The 19,372-nt window shown below is 32.6% G+C and overlaps 1 protein-coding gene across 1 annotated transcript in view; it reads right to left on the reverse strand.

The window, feature by feature from the left end:
* rims2b (regulating synaptic membrane exocytosis 2b) overlaps window positions 1-19,372 on the reverse strand; it is a 186,354-nt gene that overhangs the window by 61,677 nt on the left and 105,305 nt on the right. Inside the window, exons 14-19 of the mRNA XM_051137658.1 lie at window positions 13,270-13,317; window positions 9,294-9,424; window positions 8,225-8,396; window positions 6,323-6,476; window positions 3,890-3,916; window positions 2,075-2,143 (exon numbers count right to left, since the gene is read on the reverse strand). Coding sequence (XP_050993615.1) covers window positions 2,075-2,143; window positions 3,890-3,916; window positions 6,323-6,476; window positions 8,225-8,396; window positions 9,294-9,424; window positions 13,270-13,317 — 601 coding nt within the window. The remainder of the gene's footprint in view (window positions 1-2,074; window positions 2,144-3,889; window positions 3,917-6,322; window positions 6,477-8,224; window positions 8,397-9,293; window positions 9,425-13,269; window positions 13,318-19,372) is intronic.

Consider the following 19,372-nt stretch of genomic DNA (forward strand, 5'->3'; position numbering starts at 1 on the left):
CCATGTGTGAACAGACATTGAAGCATGAAACGATCATTACAGACACAACTGGCATTTATTCATTTGTTCAGATCAGATTGTGGACCATTAAATCAATTTGTGGTTGTGTTTTCAGAACTTGGGGGTCAGTAAGATATTTCTTTCTTTTTTTAAAGGAGAAGTCCACTTCCAGAACAACAATTTACAGATAATGTACTCACCGCCTTGTCATCCAAGATGTTCACGTCTTTCTTTCTTCAGTACTAAAAAAATTATGTTTTTTGAGGAAAACATTTCAGGATTTTTCTCCATATAATGGACTGATATGGTGCCCCGATTTTGAACTTCCAAAATGCAGTTTAAATGCGGCTTCAAACAATCCCGAATGTTGTAAATGATCCCAGCAGAGAAAGAAGGGTCTTATCTAGCGAAACGATCGGTTATTTTAATAGAAATAATACAATTTATATACTTTTTAATCTCAAATGCTCATCTTGTCTTGCTCTTCCTGAACTCTGTTTTTTTCTGATTCATGATAGTTAGTGTATGTCGAAAAACTCCCATCTCATGTTCTCACTCAACTTCAAAATCGCCCTATATCACTGCTTTACCTTTTTTGTTAAGGGTGTTTGATCTTCTTTGCATGTTCACTTTGCAAAGACTGGGTCAGTACGTCTGCAGTGATGTAGGATGATTTTGAAATGATTTTTGAAGTTGAGGGAGAAAATACAATTGGAGTTTTTTGACATACCCTAACTGTCTTGAGTCAGAATACACAGAGTTCAGGAAGAGCAGGACAAGATGAGCGTTAGAGATTAAAAAGTATTTAATTTGTATTTTTTTTTTATAAAAATGACCGATCGTTTCACTAGATAAGACCCTTCTTCCTCGGCTGGGATCATCTGAAGCCACATGGACATCTTGGATGACAAGGGGGTGAGTAAATTATCTGTAAATTGTTGTTCTGGAAGTGGACTTCCTCTTTAAGAAATCTATCCACCTTATTTTTACAGTAAGAGTGGGCGCGGCCATTTGTGACCCTGGACCACAAATCCAGTCATAAGTAGCACAGGTATATTTGTAGCAATAGCCAACAATACATTTTATGGGTCAAAATTATAACTATTTCTTTTATGCCAAAAATCATTAGGATATTAAGATCATGTTCCATGAAAATATTTAGTAAATTTCCTTGTTAAGATATTAAAACTTAATTTTTGATTAGTAATATGCATTGCTAAGAACTTCATTTGGACAACTTAAAAGGCGATTTTGTCAATATTTAGATTTTTTTGCACCCTCAGATTCCAGATTTTCAAATAGTTGTATCTCGGCCAAATATCGTCCTAACAAACCATACATCAATGGAAAGCTTATTTATTTAGCTCTCATCCACATCAGGCTGCTCTTATCTGTACAAAACAGCATATTTTGCTGCTTGATATTGTAAATTGGTGTCTTACCATATTACTGTAATGTATTATCTTAATTATGAACACACTGGTTTGTAGTGCAAACCGTTTTAGCGTTTAATGCATGTTGTGATTCTTCTCATTATTTCCCTATAGCGGCTAATGAACTGGAAGTCTCACCACAGGAAGAATAAGGTGGACACTTCTATTCAACAAGGACACACTAAATTGATCAAAAATGATAGCATTTATAATATTACAAAAGACTTTCATTTCAAATAAATGCAGTTATTTGGAACTTTCTGTTTCAACAAAGAATCCTGAAATTCCTGTTTTCACAAAAATTTGAAGCAGCGTAAATGTTTTCAACATTGATAATAGTTAATTGAGCAGCAAATCAGCATATTAGAATGATTTCTGAAGGATCATGAGACACTGAAAATTCGGCTTTGATCACAGGAATAAATAAAAAATTGACATAAATTCATTTAGAAAATATTTCACAACATTACTGTTTTTGCTCTGTTGCTGATCAAATAAACGCAGCCTTGGTAAGCAAAAGAGACTTTTCTCAAAAACATTTAAAAAATTTACCAACACCAGACTTTATGACAGTAAGTGAATATTTACAGTTTTGTAAGTACAGTGCGATGCTAAAGCAGGGAGAGGTGTCTTAGCTGTACCTGAGATAACACCAATCCCGTCTTCACAGTCGTAATCAGAGAACTCACTGTCACTGATTCTCTGTGACCCTGAGAGACAGAAAGAGAAACAGAGAGACAGTGAAACAGAGAAGGGAAGGGTGGAGGAACCGATCACGAGGGTCATAATGAAGAAAAGACCCTCTTAACGTGACCGTCTGTTGTAATCCACAGGACAGTTCACGTGAGGTAATCTAGTTAGAGTCATGGCACAGCAGACACACATACTAAACTAGCATTATGTTAGGTTATAAGGGATGAACCAGTATGGAAATTATGATATTAATTTATTTGATAATAATGTTTTAAATTAATTTTTTAAATTAAAAATATTTGATTAAGTAATTTTTCTTTTTATTATTATTTTTTGGGTAGCACTTTACAATAAGGTGTCATTTTTTAACATTGGTTAATGTATTAACGTGAATGAGCAATAAACAATACATTTATTACAGTATTTATTAATCTTTGTTAATCTTTTATTTTGTATGCAATTAATCACGATTAATCATTTGACAGCCCTATTGTTTATTTATTTATTTATTTTTACTTTTTATCCCAAAATTTTGACTTTTTCCCCCCTCACAATTTTCAGTTTAAATCTGACTTTTTTCCAAATTCCTTTTTAAAAAATAACAATAAAAAAGTCAAAATTGAGAAATAAAAAGTCATAATTATTTTTCAAACCTTTTAAGTCTCATGAGAGAAACAACCTTTTATATGGGGATATTCTGATATTGACATAAACAGACTAATAATTTAAAAATGCTATTTTCAATAGCCATTCATGGTAACAATTTACAATCAGATCCCATTATGAGCATTACATTTGTTACAGTATTTATTAGTCTTTGTTAACATTAATACAACTCTTCAGTAGTTAGTTCATGATATGTTGAACTTAATGAATGTTGAAATTACCATTAACTAAGATCAATAAATGCTTTAGAAGTATTTTTCACTGATGTGATTAATGTGATTAATTTTAACAAATGGAACCTTACTGTAAAGTGTTATAGTCAGTAATTTATTGTGCATCACTACTAGATACAGATGTTAAATCTTCATCCTAATGTAACTTTGATAATTACAAACATACTGTCAGTTCTAAAGAGGCTTTAAAAAAAATAAAAGTAAAAAGTTAAATAATTCAAATATAAAAATACCATAAAAGAATAAAACCAAGAGTGTTTTTATACTACAGCTGTCACTGAAGACCGGGGAATATTTGACATGAAAACAATTTGCATGCTAATGCACAGTATGTTAAAGTGAGTTGCTAATGATGACGCATAATTTGAAAGTATAGCATAATGCATTTGCAACAGTATCACTAAATTTCCACAGCAGACTATAGTCATTTTAAAGACGTTTTCTCATTTGTAACCTCACTACAGTGGAAAACAGCTGCAGCTCATGTTGAAAATCATACTGATGGCGTGAACTTTGCCATCATTTACAGTGAAACACAGCAAACAGTCAACCACAAGAGGTTTGTGAGAGGCCGGGAAAAGCGTGAGCAATCCACACACAGATCTGCTCAGGAAGGGCTGTTAACTAGGCGGATTTTATATGTATTTTTAGTGGTGAAGATCAGGCCTAAACGGGCAGAAAAGCTGTAAGATGAGGACTGGTGGCATGTAGCAGCAGTGATGGGCGTTAACTCCATGCAGGCTGTGAGGGACAGTGTATGAGGCGGAAGTGAGGGGAGATCACACTTTGAGAGTGTGGAGAAGGAGAGAAAAATCACACTGCTGGCCAATCACATGCTAGCTGAAGCAAGCAGGGCAAAATTACCTGAGTTGTAAAAATACGGGCCCTTGTCTGCAAATGTTTCGGTAGTGGACAGACAGTAATATTTTTTGAAGGAAACAGAACATGAAAACAAGAAACATATCAACAAAAACAAACATACATAAAATGTGATGTCCAGATTGATATTTTAATATCAGTTCTGGACATGAAAACAATGCAGAATATACAAGACATTCATACCAGTGCAGGTCTGTAAACTGCTACATTCAAACTGGCACAGTGTTCTATTCTGATTTTTAAAATTCAAATTCAAAAAGGTAAAATTCTTTACACTTTAAACAGATAATATAGACTACCGTTCAAAAGTTTGGGGTCAGTGTTTTTAATTACTTACTTTCTTATTTTTAATTAATACTTTTATTAATGCTTAACATTTTGATAATTTTATTCAGATCAAAAGTTACAGTAAAAACATTTATATTATTGCAAAATATTTTTATTTCAAATAAATCCTGTTCTTTAGAACTTTCTATTCATCAAAGGCTCATCACAAAATATTAATCAGTAAAATCTGTTCTCAACAATAATAATAATAATCAGAAATGTTTCTTGAGCAGCAAATCAGCATATTAGAATGATTTCTGAAGGATCATGTGACTGAAGACTGGAGTAATGATGCTGAAAATTCAGCTTTGATCACAGCAAATAACATTTTAAACATATTAAAACATATTTAAAAAAGAAAACAGTTAAATTGTAATAATAATTTTACAATATAACTGTTTTTACTGTATTTTTGATCAAATAAATGCAGCTTTGGTGAGCAAACACTAAAAAATCTTACCGACCAAAAACCTTTGAACAGTATGTGTGCATTTTTGCATGTTTCTATGTAATACAGTGCAGTTTTTACATTATTTTACGATATGCACAAATGGTAAACCAAACACAAAATTATAATGAATGACTGACATAAATCACACAAAATCACACAAAAGTCACTTTTCACATATATAAAAGTGGCCCTGACTGCATTCGAAAATGTGATTTAATGTAATTTCTGCTAATCACACTGTGAAAGAGAAATCAGATTGAGATCACTTTCAGCTGTAGTGTGAACACTTTATTTTTTATCAAGTTTAAAAAAGGTACTAATATATACATTCTATATATATATATATATATATATCAGTATAATATCGAACCTTTCGGCACGACATCCACGGTTCAATACGCGCTTATGAATTGCTATTTTTCGGTTTTGCATTTAAATAACTTTGTGTTTTTTTTTCGCTCAGAATTTCATGTGTTGAAATGAAGAAACGCTTCCCCGTTTATATTTGAAAAAAGGAACACGTGCAGAGCATCTTCCATACTAATGATATGCAATGAAAAGCCTTTCTAAACCTGTTGTCCAACAAAAGAGTTACAAAAACAAAAGTTATAAAAAACATTATAACTTGTTTTTAATTCACAACATCAGTCGAGTGTTTGAAATAACTTCCTCATGTGATCTGATGTGGATTCTTTTCATAGAATGAGGCAGACAATAAATTCTATACTCATATTCTATGTATGTCGATTAGCAATGGCTTATGAAAATACACAAGATGGCTTGAAGAACACAGATAAACCATATATTATTGCAGATGACTGTTTATTGTCCTTACATTAAATCATTCAAACCGTTCAACATTATATCTTGTTTTTATTCAGTTACAGCAATATCCATATTAGAGATTTCTCTACTTTGATTAATTTACTTTATTAATACTTTGACGCATATGTGGATTTTCTACACGAGGGGCGCCCTCTGGTATTCAGTATGAATGAAACCCAGTCTATTTAGCATAAAAATAAAAAAAATAATACCTCTCTCATAAGAAAAATTAAGCAGACATATACTAAACTACGCTTTTTCCATTGTACAGAGGTTTATGGGAGTATTTTTTAACAAACTGTTAATTTGTTGCAAAAAAAAAAAAAAAAAAACACACTGAAGGGGCAAGATATCAAAACCGAACCGAAAACCGAGGTACGTATTGAACCGTGGACTAACTGTATTGTTGTATCCCTAACCTTTAAGGTACTAATATGTACAATTTAGGGGTAAATAAGGTACAAAGATGCACCTTTTAGCTTTTGTACCTTAGGGTACCACCTGAGTGTTTGTTTCTGAGTGTGTGTTAGTGTTTACTGTACACTCTTAAAAATAAAAGTTACAAACGGATGTTTGCAATAGAAGAACCATTTTTGGTTTCCGAAGAAACTTTCAGTGAACAGTTCTTAAAACTGTTTTTTTTTTTAGTGTGAAGAACATTTTGACAATCTAAAGAACCTTTTTCCACTGTAAAGACTTTTTTGTGGAATGAAAAGGTTCCATTGATGGTAAAGGTTCTGTGTGGAACCACTGATGCCAGTAAAAAACCTTTATTTGTAAGCGTGTAAGAGTAGGCGTGTGTGTGCAGTACATACTCTGCAACCTGCGTGTCGGGCTCTCTCCGTGTAGGAGGCGTCTCTGCATGTAGGGCGAGGGGTTCGGCAGCGGCATGGAGGACAGGTCGTGTGTTTGGAGCTTATACCAGTGAGGCTGATCGTCCAACAGCGCCGTCTCCAGCTCGATCAGAATCTACACACACAAACACACAGGTATCAAACACACATCCAGTTATCATAATTTGCAGTGTTTTATGAGCTTAAAGGAGAAGTCCACTTTTAGAACAATAATTTATAGATAATGTACTCACTCCCTTGTCAACCAAGATGTTCATGTCTTTCTTTCTTCAGTCGTAAAGAAATTATGTTTTTTGAGGAAAACATTTCAGGATTTTTCTCCATATAATGGACTGATATGGTGCCCCGAGTTTGAACTTCCAAAATATAGTTTAAATGCGGCTTCAAACAATACCAAATGCGGTTGTAAACAATCCCAGCCGAGGAAGAAGGGCCTTATTTAGAGAAATGATCAGTTACTTTCATAAAAATAATACAATTTATATACTTTTTAATGTCAAATGCTCGTCTTGTTTTGCTTTTCCCGACCTCTGTTTTATTCCGGTTCATGACATTTAGGGTAGGGAAGCGCGGGGCACAAACTAACACGGGGTTAATTGTAACACTCGTGGTTTAAATATTTCCACACATGCTAGCTTAACTAAATTTACAGTATTTACTAGTTGTCATATCAACACTATACAGAGAAAAAAGTGCGCCAAAATTCAAAAGCCTGAATATTTATTTTACCATAGTAAAAGTAAATTTCTGGCTGAAGTTAATTTTTCATCTCAGATTTTACTATTTACTTAAAATGAGACAAATCTGCTATTATTTTAATCCCCAATCTGTTATTTATCAGTGTATATAGTTAATTAATGCTTGGCAAACCAGCAGAAGACACTAACCACATTTATATTCCAGTCATGCTGATGGGGAAAGTTCTGCTCCGCTGCTATTCTATGACATTAGCCATGTAATTTTCACTATTTACTTTTATGGATTTTAATAAGAAACCACAAGAAACAGGTGAATAAAGACTGACAATCGATGTTTAATGTTCAGAAATTATTATTTCAAGAATTGTAAAGCATTCTGACTTGTTTATGTTTCTCGTGTTCTGTGAGAGCTGTGTTTGGAGGGAGGGGAGTGTTTTTCTGAATGTCTGAATGTGTTTCATATATTTCCGCACATTGTTTTGAACTATACTGTATAGCTGTGATTTGCGATCAGAGCCGTCCCACACATGGTTGCAATGTGTTCATTGTGAAACTCAAAAATTTGAAGATTTGTAATTCTTAAAAAACACCATTATTTTATTTGTAAAAGTTAATCATTTAATTTTATTGACAAAATATTTTAGTTTGTCGTGCATATTTTTTTCATTCGATCAGACAACATTTTAAGCTGTCATATGGTCATCAACGTGCCTCTCACATGTTACAATGTACCCTACCTACAGGGCATGTTGTCACATTTCACTTCCTTTCTTCTGAGGTAAATAACGAAAAAACGGAATTCAAAATGGAGAAATGTTTTCCTCAGAAAAACACCATTTCTTTACGACTGAGGAAAGAAAGACATGAACATCTTGGATGACAAGGGGGTGACTACATTATATGTAAATTGTTGTTCTGGAAGTGGACCTCTCCTTTAAGATGCAGCTCAAATGTGGAATATTTCTTGCATTAAAAGAAATAAAATAAAAACTACCTAAGCCATCAAACTTTTCAAAGGAAGACAAAAAATTGATTTTAAACTAAAACTTCTATTTTCGTCTGATATTGCTGCCACAACAGCTCTCTTGCATCATACACAGTAAATATTGTGCCTGTGCGTGTTGCATTATTAGAGACGTGCAGCAGGAAGGTGTTGGTCTCTCACCTCTCCCAGGAACTCGCTCTCCTCCTCTCGGACTCTGGCCTGGTCCCATAGCGTGATCTCCAGCATGCGCTCCCTGAACTCTCGTCTGTGCACCGGCGAGTACATGAACGTCTGGTTCCACTTGGGCTCTAGAGATTTCTTCACTGTTTTCGTTCTCCTCTTGCTTTTATCGCTGAGAACAGCAGGTGAGTTCATATTTTACAGCTGCTGTTATGAACTTCACAGGCCAACAGAGACACTACAACAATCCAAGGACTTTTTTTTTTTTACAGATATGAATTTTTTGTTTATTACTTACAAATGGAATTTAAAGCTATTATTTTATTATCTGGGTTGCAGGATATTTCACATTCATTTTGTCCAGGTTAAAATCGCTTCTAAAAAGGGAGGATTCTGAGGATTTCAGTGCATTTCACTAGCTTTTGAATTTTTGGTTATTAAAGTTTGCCGTCTTTAAAAAAAATACACTTTGTGTCCTGAAAATATACAGTGGGTTTACTGTAAAAATGTATTATTAAGCAATTATATCAATGTGATTTTGAAGGATTCACTGTGCATAGACACACAAATATTTGCACTTCAACTTAATTTTACCTCTTTAAATTTCTACTTTATTTAGACATCAATATCTCCATATTTACATATAGTTTCAAATAAATTCAAATAAATATACATTCATTATTTTTATTTATTTATTTATTTTTTATTTTGGAGAAAAACATAAAAATTACAATTTTGTTCTTTTGGAATTTCTTTGCATTAAAGAATTTTAAAAAATCAGCATATTAGAATGATTTCTGAAGGATCATGTGACACTGGAGCAATGATGTTTAAAATTCAGCTTTGCATTACACAAATAAATTACATTTGAAAACATAGTCAAATAGACAATGGTTATTATATTAATATAAATATTTTTTTACTGTATTTTTGATTAAATAAATCAATAAATTAGAGCTTTGGTGAGCATAAAAACTTCTTTTGAAAACAAAGAGATAATTTAAAATCCTTATTCAAAGTCCATTTGAAGGACAAAACTGGATCTATCTGAACTCAGACATGCACGTACCTTCTGTCGGGGAGGAAGTAGATTTTGACATATGGATTCCTAGGTCGCCCGTCTTCTCGTGAAGGCAGGTCTTTGGCGCCCAGGATGGTGACAATGAGCTGATGTCCTACTTTATCATACCACAGCTTGACCTGCAGGAAGAGACGGGCTCTGTTAGGAGGTCTGTAAGCGGAACTCACCCCAGAAGGTCTAGGGCAGACCTGCAGAGCCCCTTATGTGCCCCAATGTGTGCAGCATCACATGCTTGGCAGATCTTTCCCAGAGCAAGAACAGCACCAGCACACACTAACTACATCTAGCTGACTAACTCTCAACATCTCAGTCTTTTATCATCAGCTAAGTTCACCACTAAAACAAATACGGAATTGAACTACATCTAAGCACTGAATCACATAGTTTGATACCACAGTGTTTAAGGGATCTGAGTTTATGTTGCACTTAATATTCCAGGTTAAATATAGCTTTTTTACTTTAGACAATAATTTGGCTTCTATCTCAGTTTGTAAAAACTTTTTTTTTTTTTTGACAGTACTGCAATTACTATGGGACAAGTATGGAAGGATATGGAGGATAATTGTGACCTTTTATATCAAAATTGCAGTTCTGAGAAAAAAAAGTCAGAAATGTGAGATATAGTCACGATTCTGACTTTTTCTCAGATTTGCTTGATGCAAACTCACAATTACAAAAAATACAGTTTGAATTGCGAGATAAAAAGCAGCAATTACCGTTTTTATTTTTTTATTCAGTAGCGGAAATAGCCTTCCGTAGGCAAGTCACTACACTGCGATAAATTATAAAATTTACAAAGTTTTGCAGTGTTAAATAAAAATAAAATAAAAATTAAAATATAATAAGATATAAAATAGTGTATAAATAAAAAAAATAATAAAATAAAATAACCGTAATTGGTTGATATATACAGTACAAATAATATATATTTAATAATATAATAAACATAATATATAATATATTATATTTCTAAATAAACTTAAAAAAAAAGAAAGTAGCATTGACAATTAACTAAAACACAAATTTTAAGGAAAAATTTAAGGTGAAGTACAACAATTACTGAAACGGAAATAAAATAAATAGCTAAATATACATATAAAAACTGGAAAAAAATTATATATATATATATACATATATATGACAAATATGACAAAAGCACACAGAAAAGTTTAAAAAATGCAATGTAATGTAAAAGTAAAATAATAAACTGAAACTGAAATAAAATAAATAGCTAAATATACATATAAAAACTGATTTTTATAATATATATATGACGAAAGCACACAAAAAGTTTAAAAAATGCAATGTAATATAAAATTTAATAATAAGCTGAAACGGGAATAAAATAAATAGCTAAATATACATATAAAAACTGGAAAAAACATAACTGTTAGAGAGAATAGTTCACGCATATAAATTAACTCTTGTTTTCACTCTTGCCCAATACCACTAATTCATGAAAGGATACCATAGGGATCCCATTAATGTAAATATATTTTACTTTTATTTTACAAACTGAGAGACAAGTTTCTGGAATAATCTACAGTATGCCACAGATGGATATCGATAGATTTAAAGTTACATTTAACCCAGAATATTCTCTAAAATATTATTGTCTACATGTGCAAACAGTTGTTTGTGTGATGCCAGTCTGGGCTGTGGAATATTCCATCCCTTATTGGCTGGCCAGGGGATAAGGGCGTGTCTGCCACAAGTCTCATCCAATCAGATGACTCGAAAGTAATCACAATTTGTCACATTTATTTTAAAACTGACAGACACTTTCAAAGCCCAGCAATCCAAATTAAATAAAATACCACACAACAGAAGAGACTAAGCAAAGAAAATGTAACACAAAATGTAAAAATGCTCACACTATGTGTGATAATCTGATTTTAACCCAAAGCAGAATTTACATTAAACAGCTTTGAAAGTCTCAGTGGCAGCTCTCTGGGAACTAAAAATTGAATCTCACACATGCATCTACTCTTACAGTAAAAAAAAATCCTTAAAAAAAAACAACAACAAAAAAAAAAAAAACAGTAAAAACAGGAAGGGCGAAAACTGGAAGATTGCAGGAAGGTTATGGAATATAGAAAAAAAAAAAAGAAATTCCAAATAAATAAATTAAATAACATTATATAATCAAATTAATTCAAAATAAATTTATTAATTTATTTTAAAATAAATCTAAAGTTTAATGTACTTAACTGAATAAACCATTTTTAATTTATTAAATAATTAAATCATTGTTAATCAGTTAAATACGCCAATTTATTTGTAAAATAATAAAAAATTAAATGCACCAATTTGTTTGTAATATTTCAAAAAGCTTTTAATAATACTAGGGCTGCACGATTATTCCCTTGAAATTGTAATTCCGGTTATTAATTACGATTATCACAATTTACATTGAATGATGTTTTGAATAGCTTTATACCATTGTTTGAAGCAACTGCATGCCACATTTTATATATAGTTTCTTCTTTAAATATAAAAAAGTAAAAGAAAAGCAAAATAATGTAAGTGGATTTTTTATTAATTATATTTATTTATTTATTACATAATTGTGGCATCTGTAATTGTACTCACGATTAGAAATTTGATTAATTGTGCAGCCCTAAATAATACCCACAATTTATTCTGTAATGTAATTACATATTGGTTGCATTTTATTTAAACAATTTCACAAACAAAATAGCATTACTACATTAATAAATTGAATATCACCATTTTTAATTTCCAAATGACAAAGTTAATTTATTTATTTGACAGAAATTCTCTGTCTTCCCAGCATTTGCCCTTCCAGATCACTAGAGCTGAACAAACACACGTTTATAATGTACCTTGAGAGAGAACTTGCTATTCTAGATAGATACTCTAGTACTAATGCATGCAGTAAAGCAACAGAAAGAGCTCAATACAGACTACAGCAATCCAGGTAGCTTCCATTGCAAAAACAGCAGGGGGAAGGCTTCAGTCCAAACAAATTGTACCGTTTGATTCTTCTACAGACGTATCGATGTCTGTGCTTTTATTAGTTGACTGCATTAGGAAACTGTACAAAATACATTTTCATCTAAAACTCTAAAACATTTTCAGAAAGTACAGCAACAACTACTGGAGTTTATTATTGCAGTTAAATGGGAAATCCCTCATGTTGCTCCAAACCCATACTACTTTATTCTCTTTTCTTTTAAACTTTTGCATTCCACATACAAAAATCATACAGGTTTGCCTAAACAATCTTTGGTACAATTTGTTTATTATCTATGAGAGAAATGTTCTACATTGGAAAATGCAATATTATCTCAGAAATGTGGTCATTTACATACTGTATTTCTGCATTGTAACACAGAACATAATATTTGATAGTGCTACTGATCCAAACTAGGCCTCTTTTGTATTAAAAATAAAAAATAATGACTTTTAAAGACATTTAAAGTAGGTAAACATATGCATTTCATACAAACTGTTTTCTATTTAATATAAAACAAATAGAACGTTCCATGTTACATGACATAGAATGAAAAATGTTTGCCTAAATTTTTTTAAAGAGATTTAATTTAGTAAATGATGCTAAAACCATGCCACATTTAAAAAGAGAGTAAAATAAACGCTTAAAAACAGATATATAATTCATGCAGCATATTTCAGCCTCAGCAAGATGGCCGTTCAATTAATTAAGCAAAATTCATACTGTTATAATGACACAGCTCTTATGAATTGTGGTTATAAATCGCAAGGGCGATGACGTATAACTTTGGGGGAAAAAATAAAATCGGAACAAAAGAGCGAGCGGGGGGAGAAACTTGGAATGCTGCCGTTTTCCTGCAGTGCATTTTCCAAATAACGCACAGAAAGAGAGAGAGAGAGAGTAATGAAGGGTTGAGAAAGACTGCCAGAAATGAAAGAAAAGATTAAAAAGAGAGCAGAGAAAGAGAGAGAAGTCTGACGATGTTACCTGGACCCTAGGGACAAAAGGCGTGGTTCTTCTACTAAGGCATGGACTCTGGATAAGCAAAATTAACAAAGAAAACAAAAGCAATACAACTAAACCAAAACTGCACAGAGGCACACAAATCAAAACAACCCATCTGAGAAGAGATTTAGCCTAACTGAATGCGTAAGACAGCTTTTATTCAATTATCAGACCGCTTCAAACTCAAACATTACCAGAATCGTACAACTGAAATAACCTTAAGGCCGTATGTGAGTCCTGAATTGTGTCAAAACATAATTCATAATGCAAAGTAAGTATGACATAACACCTGCTAGCATGTCATTTTTAAAATACTTTTTGAAATAAAAAAATAGATGTAAAAAATGTAAATATTCACAATAGGATGCAGGTTTTATGTCAACGTAGACCTATAAAATCGATTAATCGTGATTAATTGCATTCAAAATAAAAGTTTGTTTATTATTATTACATATATTTCTTAAATGCATACTTGTAAGTGTATCTATTTATATGTATAAATACACACAGTACACACACATATATTATGTAAACACAAATGTTTATTTTAGATGCGATTAATCGCGATTAATCGATTTTACAGCTCTTGAAAGTTGCGATTAACATACAGAATCTCTTCATTGTAACACAGAATGTTATATTTGATAGTACTGATCCAAACTGAGCCTCCTGAATGTTTTTTTTTTCTTTTTTGCTCAGAAATTGTACTAATTGCACTAATTTCGAAAACGTGGGCAACACTTGGTAAACAGTATACAAGTACTCAGTAATAAAGTACTTCTAAATCATTCGCAAACTACTAGTTTATAGTAGAGATCGACCAATATATCGATTTACCAATATTTTTCCTGATATTTAAGCATTTTACCATAATCATTTATTGGTTTTGTAATATCGGATTCACCGATAAACGCCGCCATCCTGTGGGTGTTTTGAGAATTACCAGCACGATCGCTATTTCAGCACGTCTGAGAAGAGACGAGACAACAACAACAGCATGCATAGGTAAAGCATTTGCTTAGCTGTAAGTAGTAAACTTTATTTAACATAACAGCCATTAATGCACATATTAGATGTGTTACATAAATGCCTGATATGTAGTTAGTTTATGCAGCTCGTAAGTCACGTAAGATAATCCGTTCTAATAAACACTTAAATTTGTCTGAATTAAATAATATACAGCCATGAATGAGCACATGTTGTAAATGAAAGTGCTGAACTGAATTCTCTCCGTGTTGTCTGTATGCTCTTCATTAGTCTCGTGAAGTCAGAGTCGGCTAAAATAATCCGTTAAGTCCTGTCCCAATAAAGACTTAACTTTGACTGAATTAAATAATACAGTCATGAATAAGCGCATGTTGGAAATAAAAGCGCTTAATTAAATTCTCTCTGTTGTGTATGTCATTAATCTCGTGAATCGCTTTCATTTTGCCATTTACTCACCGGGTTGATTCTCTGATGGCCACCGCATGTAACTTTTAACAAGATTCACTTGTTTAAAACACCCTAAATTATATTAACATTTACTATATAACCATTATTTCGCTAACACACATCTAAAAATATACAACTCTATGGGAATTAATTATTTATTATTTATTATATATATTATAGTGAGTATAGTTCTGTGTAAACAGCGCTTTGTCAGAATCTAGAACAACAAAATATTAGTGATTCTGATATAACATACCAGTTTAGAAATGCAATAACATACTATGTTTTTCCAATATTTCAGAGAATATTATTCAGTGAATTAACATTATCCAGTGAGCTGTTCTTCACTCTTTATATTAAACAGCTTATAAACCTACTAAAACTGTAGTTTAAAATCAAGTTGATATGACTCCTGTCCTTTATTTATTTTCTACATTTGAAAACATTACACATTCTACATTTGTTTTGCTTAGGGTTGCAGCTGATGCATTTTATAAATTAAAAAAAAAAATTATAAATGCAAAGTTTTTATTGTTGTAATACGAAGATTAACAGTAAATAACAGTAAATAAATATCGGTTCTGTATATCGGTTATCAGGCACATAAACATGCAAATAATCGGTATTGTTATCGGTTATAAAAAATCTATATCGGTCGATCACTAATTTATAGTTAATTCATAGTTTCTACAATGTTAATAAATTAATAGGCTATGGACAAATAGTAAGTAAATTGTTAACAAATGATAAAACATCACCAAACTCTTTACATATGAGCTAATTAAACAATAATAATTTGTTAACTACTGTGACAATGAACAGAGAACTCACTATTTGTGCGTTTTATTGTATTAACAATATAGACTATATTTGATTTTTTTGACACTTTTTTTTAAAAAAAGTTTAAAAAAGTTGTTACTGTATATTTATGATAAAGTGTAACCTACATATGCATTTCACATAAAATGCTTTCTTTAAAATATAATACAAATATAACATTCCATGTTACATGACAAAGAATAAAAAATGCTTAAGTAAATTCAGTTTTAATATTTAAAGAGACTACCACATATAAAAGAAGAGTAAAACATCATTTTAAACTAAACATCTAATACATTTTAATGCATTACTTCCATATATATTCTCAATAACATATATAACAACAACATGCAGCAATGATTAGTATGTGTGTGTGTGTGTGTGTGTGTGTGTGTGTTAGGTATTCTGACTTGTATGTTTTAGGATAAATCTCCCTCATTCCAAACAAAAAGAAAACAGATTTAAAACAGCGCAAACCATAGTAAGACACTAAAGCATCGCCCGGACAGAAGAACAGATACACTTCAGCGCAAAAACAGAAAAAGCACATACATTATTATTATTATTAATCAGCATTTCCTTTTTAAACACAATTTCCACACATTTAGCAGTCGTTGCTACAGCTCGTTTCCCTATTAAACAATTAAAAGGCACGATAATGGCTAATCTGTTTCCATGCCTATACGAACACCTGGGTCAAACTTACCTTGCAGATGTCTCTGGCATACAGTTAAGATCAAGGCTGATTGTTCAAGTAAACACTACAGCTTCAGCTAAAAGTACAATGGCTAGTCTTTCATGGAAGTGACTTTAGCTAACATCCTGATCAGCAGCGCTGTGTCAGAGCCGACCTGCAGAGTCTACGTCAATCGGTTAACAAGCTTGAAAACTAATAATACTTTTTCCGTGTCGGGATTCTCTCCAGGATCCAGGCTGGTCTGTGACGGACACTGTCTAGCACTGTCTAGAATCACAAAACACAACTGCTGCAGACTAACAAATGTAAGACCTCATGAGGTTTACAGGCAGCTAACAGTCCTTTATATATTTTTATATATCTTACATTTTGCTCAGATTTTAAAATAAAATCATCCCCTTGTCTCTTGTTTGTCCTGAACAGTTAAACTGCTCACTGTTCTTCAGCAAAATCCTTCAGGTGCAACAAATTCTTTGTTTTTTTTAGCATTTTTGTGTATTTGAACCCTTTCCAACTGTGACTGATTTTGAGATTCATCTTTTCACACTGAGAACAACTGAGGGACTCATATGCAACTATTACAGAAGGTTCAAACACTCACTGATGCTTCAGAAGGAAAAACCATGCATTAAGAGCCTGGGGTGAAAACTTTTTGATTTAAAGATCAGGGTAAATTTAACTTTTTTTTTTCTTCTGAGAAACATGTGAGTATCTTCTGTAACTTCTGAAGGGTGGTACTAAATGAAAAATATGATATTTTGGCAAAATAAGAAAAACACACAATCTTCATTCTGTTCAAAAGTTTTCACCCCCACCTCTTAATGCATTGTTTCTCCATCTGAAGCATCGTTGAGTGTTTGAACCTTCTGTAATAGTTGCATATGAGTCCCTCAGTTGTCCTCAGTGTGAAAAAATGAATCTCAAAATCATACAGCCATTGTTGGAAAGTGTTCAAATACACAAAAATGCTGAAAAACCAAATTACGCAATCTTTTGGGAATCCTCTCATTTTGTTAACTAGAACACCAACACAAAGTAAATAAGGCATATTTTATGCTTGTAAATTAGGATGAGGGAGAGTTTTAACTCCTACAATTAATAAAATGTGTAATATTTATGTGGAAACTAGATGTTAATGAATTCCGTTCTGCAGTGTGACATGTTGCACTCCTAATTAAAACTACACTTAACGGCATGTTTGAAATGGTATTTTAATTATTGTGCATGCAGAGACCACACAGAATATCTGTACTTATGAATTTGTCAAATTGGAGGACCTTTAAACTTAAGCAGGTAAATAAAAATATATGTGTAAACCAGAGGTTGCGCTCGACTTTAAAGGGGTCATCGGATGCCAATTTTCCACAAGTTGATATGATTCTTTAGGGTCTTAATGAAAAGTCTCTAATATACTTTGATTTAAAATTCTCAATGGTTTTGTAAAACAACACCCTTTTTACCTTGTCAAAATCAGCTCTGCAAAAATTACGCAATCTTTTGGGAATCCCTCTCATTCTGAGGGACTGTTCCTTTAAATGCAAATGAGCTCTGCTCACCCCGCCCCTCTCTTCTCTCTGTGGAATGATTAGCTTGTTTACTTTAGCCGCATTTAGCCACATTTAGCTGCGTTTAGCCGTTAAACTTCCTAACTACCACGTTATAAGGAAAGGCGATCGCAAAGATTCATAAAAAAAACACTAATACACACTTCTGCTGTAAGTGAAGCGGGATCATGAATGATTCGCGTGAACATAGACGGATATATGTAGATCGGGAGCTACATTCCCTTCAAAAACAAACGTAATCTACTGCATCTTCAGCAGCTCAGATGTCGGGAGTAAATGACGACCACTATGTACATTATTAAATCCAGCAACACCTCAATCGCTCAATCTGAGATATTCTTGTCTAACTTACATCCCTGCTCCAGCATCGAAACAAGGACAGTTACTGGACTGTGACAGCTGATCTGAGGTAAGACGCTCATGTCAATCAATTATCGTGGGAGCGGCCTCTGTTAGTGTGACGGCACACCGACAGGCATCTGAGAACGGCTCGATTTGAAAAAGGGAATATTATTTTTACAGATTAATTAAAAACCACTGCATGGATTTTTATCATTATAGGGTAGATTTGTACATACACTGCCAACACACATTAATGTTCAAACAACATGAAAAAGTGAACTTAGCATCCGATGATACCTTTAACATTGTCCGTCAGTTTGACAGGCAGGATTGTAAAAATTCTGTCATAATCTATTATTACCCATCATTTTAATTTTCATATTAGAATTAGAATAACACATTTAATTTAGTTTATTTTTGTTCACATTTTCATTTTTAATCATGAACCTACAGGACGACACCATAGTGTTTAAAAACAACGAATGCGCTGGGTTAAAAAAAAAATTGATTTCTCAATTTTTATAGATTCTCATTTTAATAAATGAATATGGATTCTTAAATCACAGTTGATCTCTTGGTCTATGCTGTTTTCAGCTGACGAATGAACAGTGCATAGTGCATCTTCCTTCCAATAAATAGCAACAGGCTAGGCTTTGTGTTACTTTTGATATGAAGTAAAGTCTCAGATTTCAAATTCTGTCCATTTTATTAGGAATTTTAAGCAGTAAATACCGTTTTGGTGCTCTTTAATGTGGCATGATTGTTGTAGCTTCTGTGCACTCGCCCTTGCGTAATCAAACGCATAGGAAAACATTTGTGACAGTTTCGTTTTTGTTCTGAATCCCCTGCTCTACTGCCAGACTGGAGCGCACTCACCACCAACTGGACAGGGGTGGGAATTACAGCTACAATCTACAATAGATCACCCTCAGTGCAATCTGTCAAAATGATGGACGGCCTTCAGATTTTTCCATCACTAATAAAAATAATTTTCGGTTAACGCGACCTCTGGTGTAAACATAATCTGTCTGCTTATAAATAAACTACTGTTTAAAAGTTTGGTGTCGGGAAGTTTTTTAGCCTCTAATGCTCACCAAGGCTGCATTTATTTGATCAAAAATACAGTAAAATTGTGAAATATTATTACAATTTAACATAACTGTTTTCTATGTAAATATATTTTAAAATATAATTTCAAAGCTGTGATCAAAGCTGAATTTTCAGCATT

Source organism: Labeo rohita, chromosome 19, assembly GCF_022985175.1.
Source record: "Labeo rohita strain BAU-BD-2019 chromosome 19, IGBB_LRoh.1.0, whole genome shotgun sequence".
In the NCBI taxonomy this organism is placed as follows: Eukaryota; Metazoa; Chordata; class Actinopteri; order Cypriniformes; family Cyprinidae; genus Labeo; species Labeo rohita.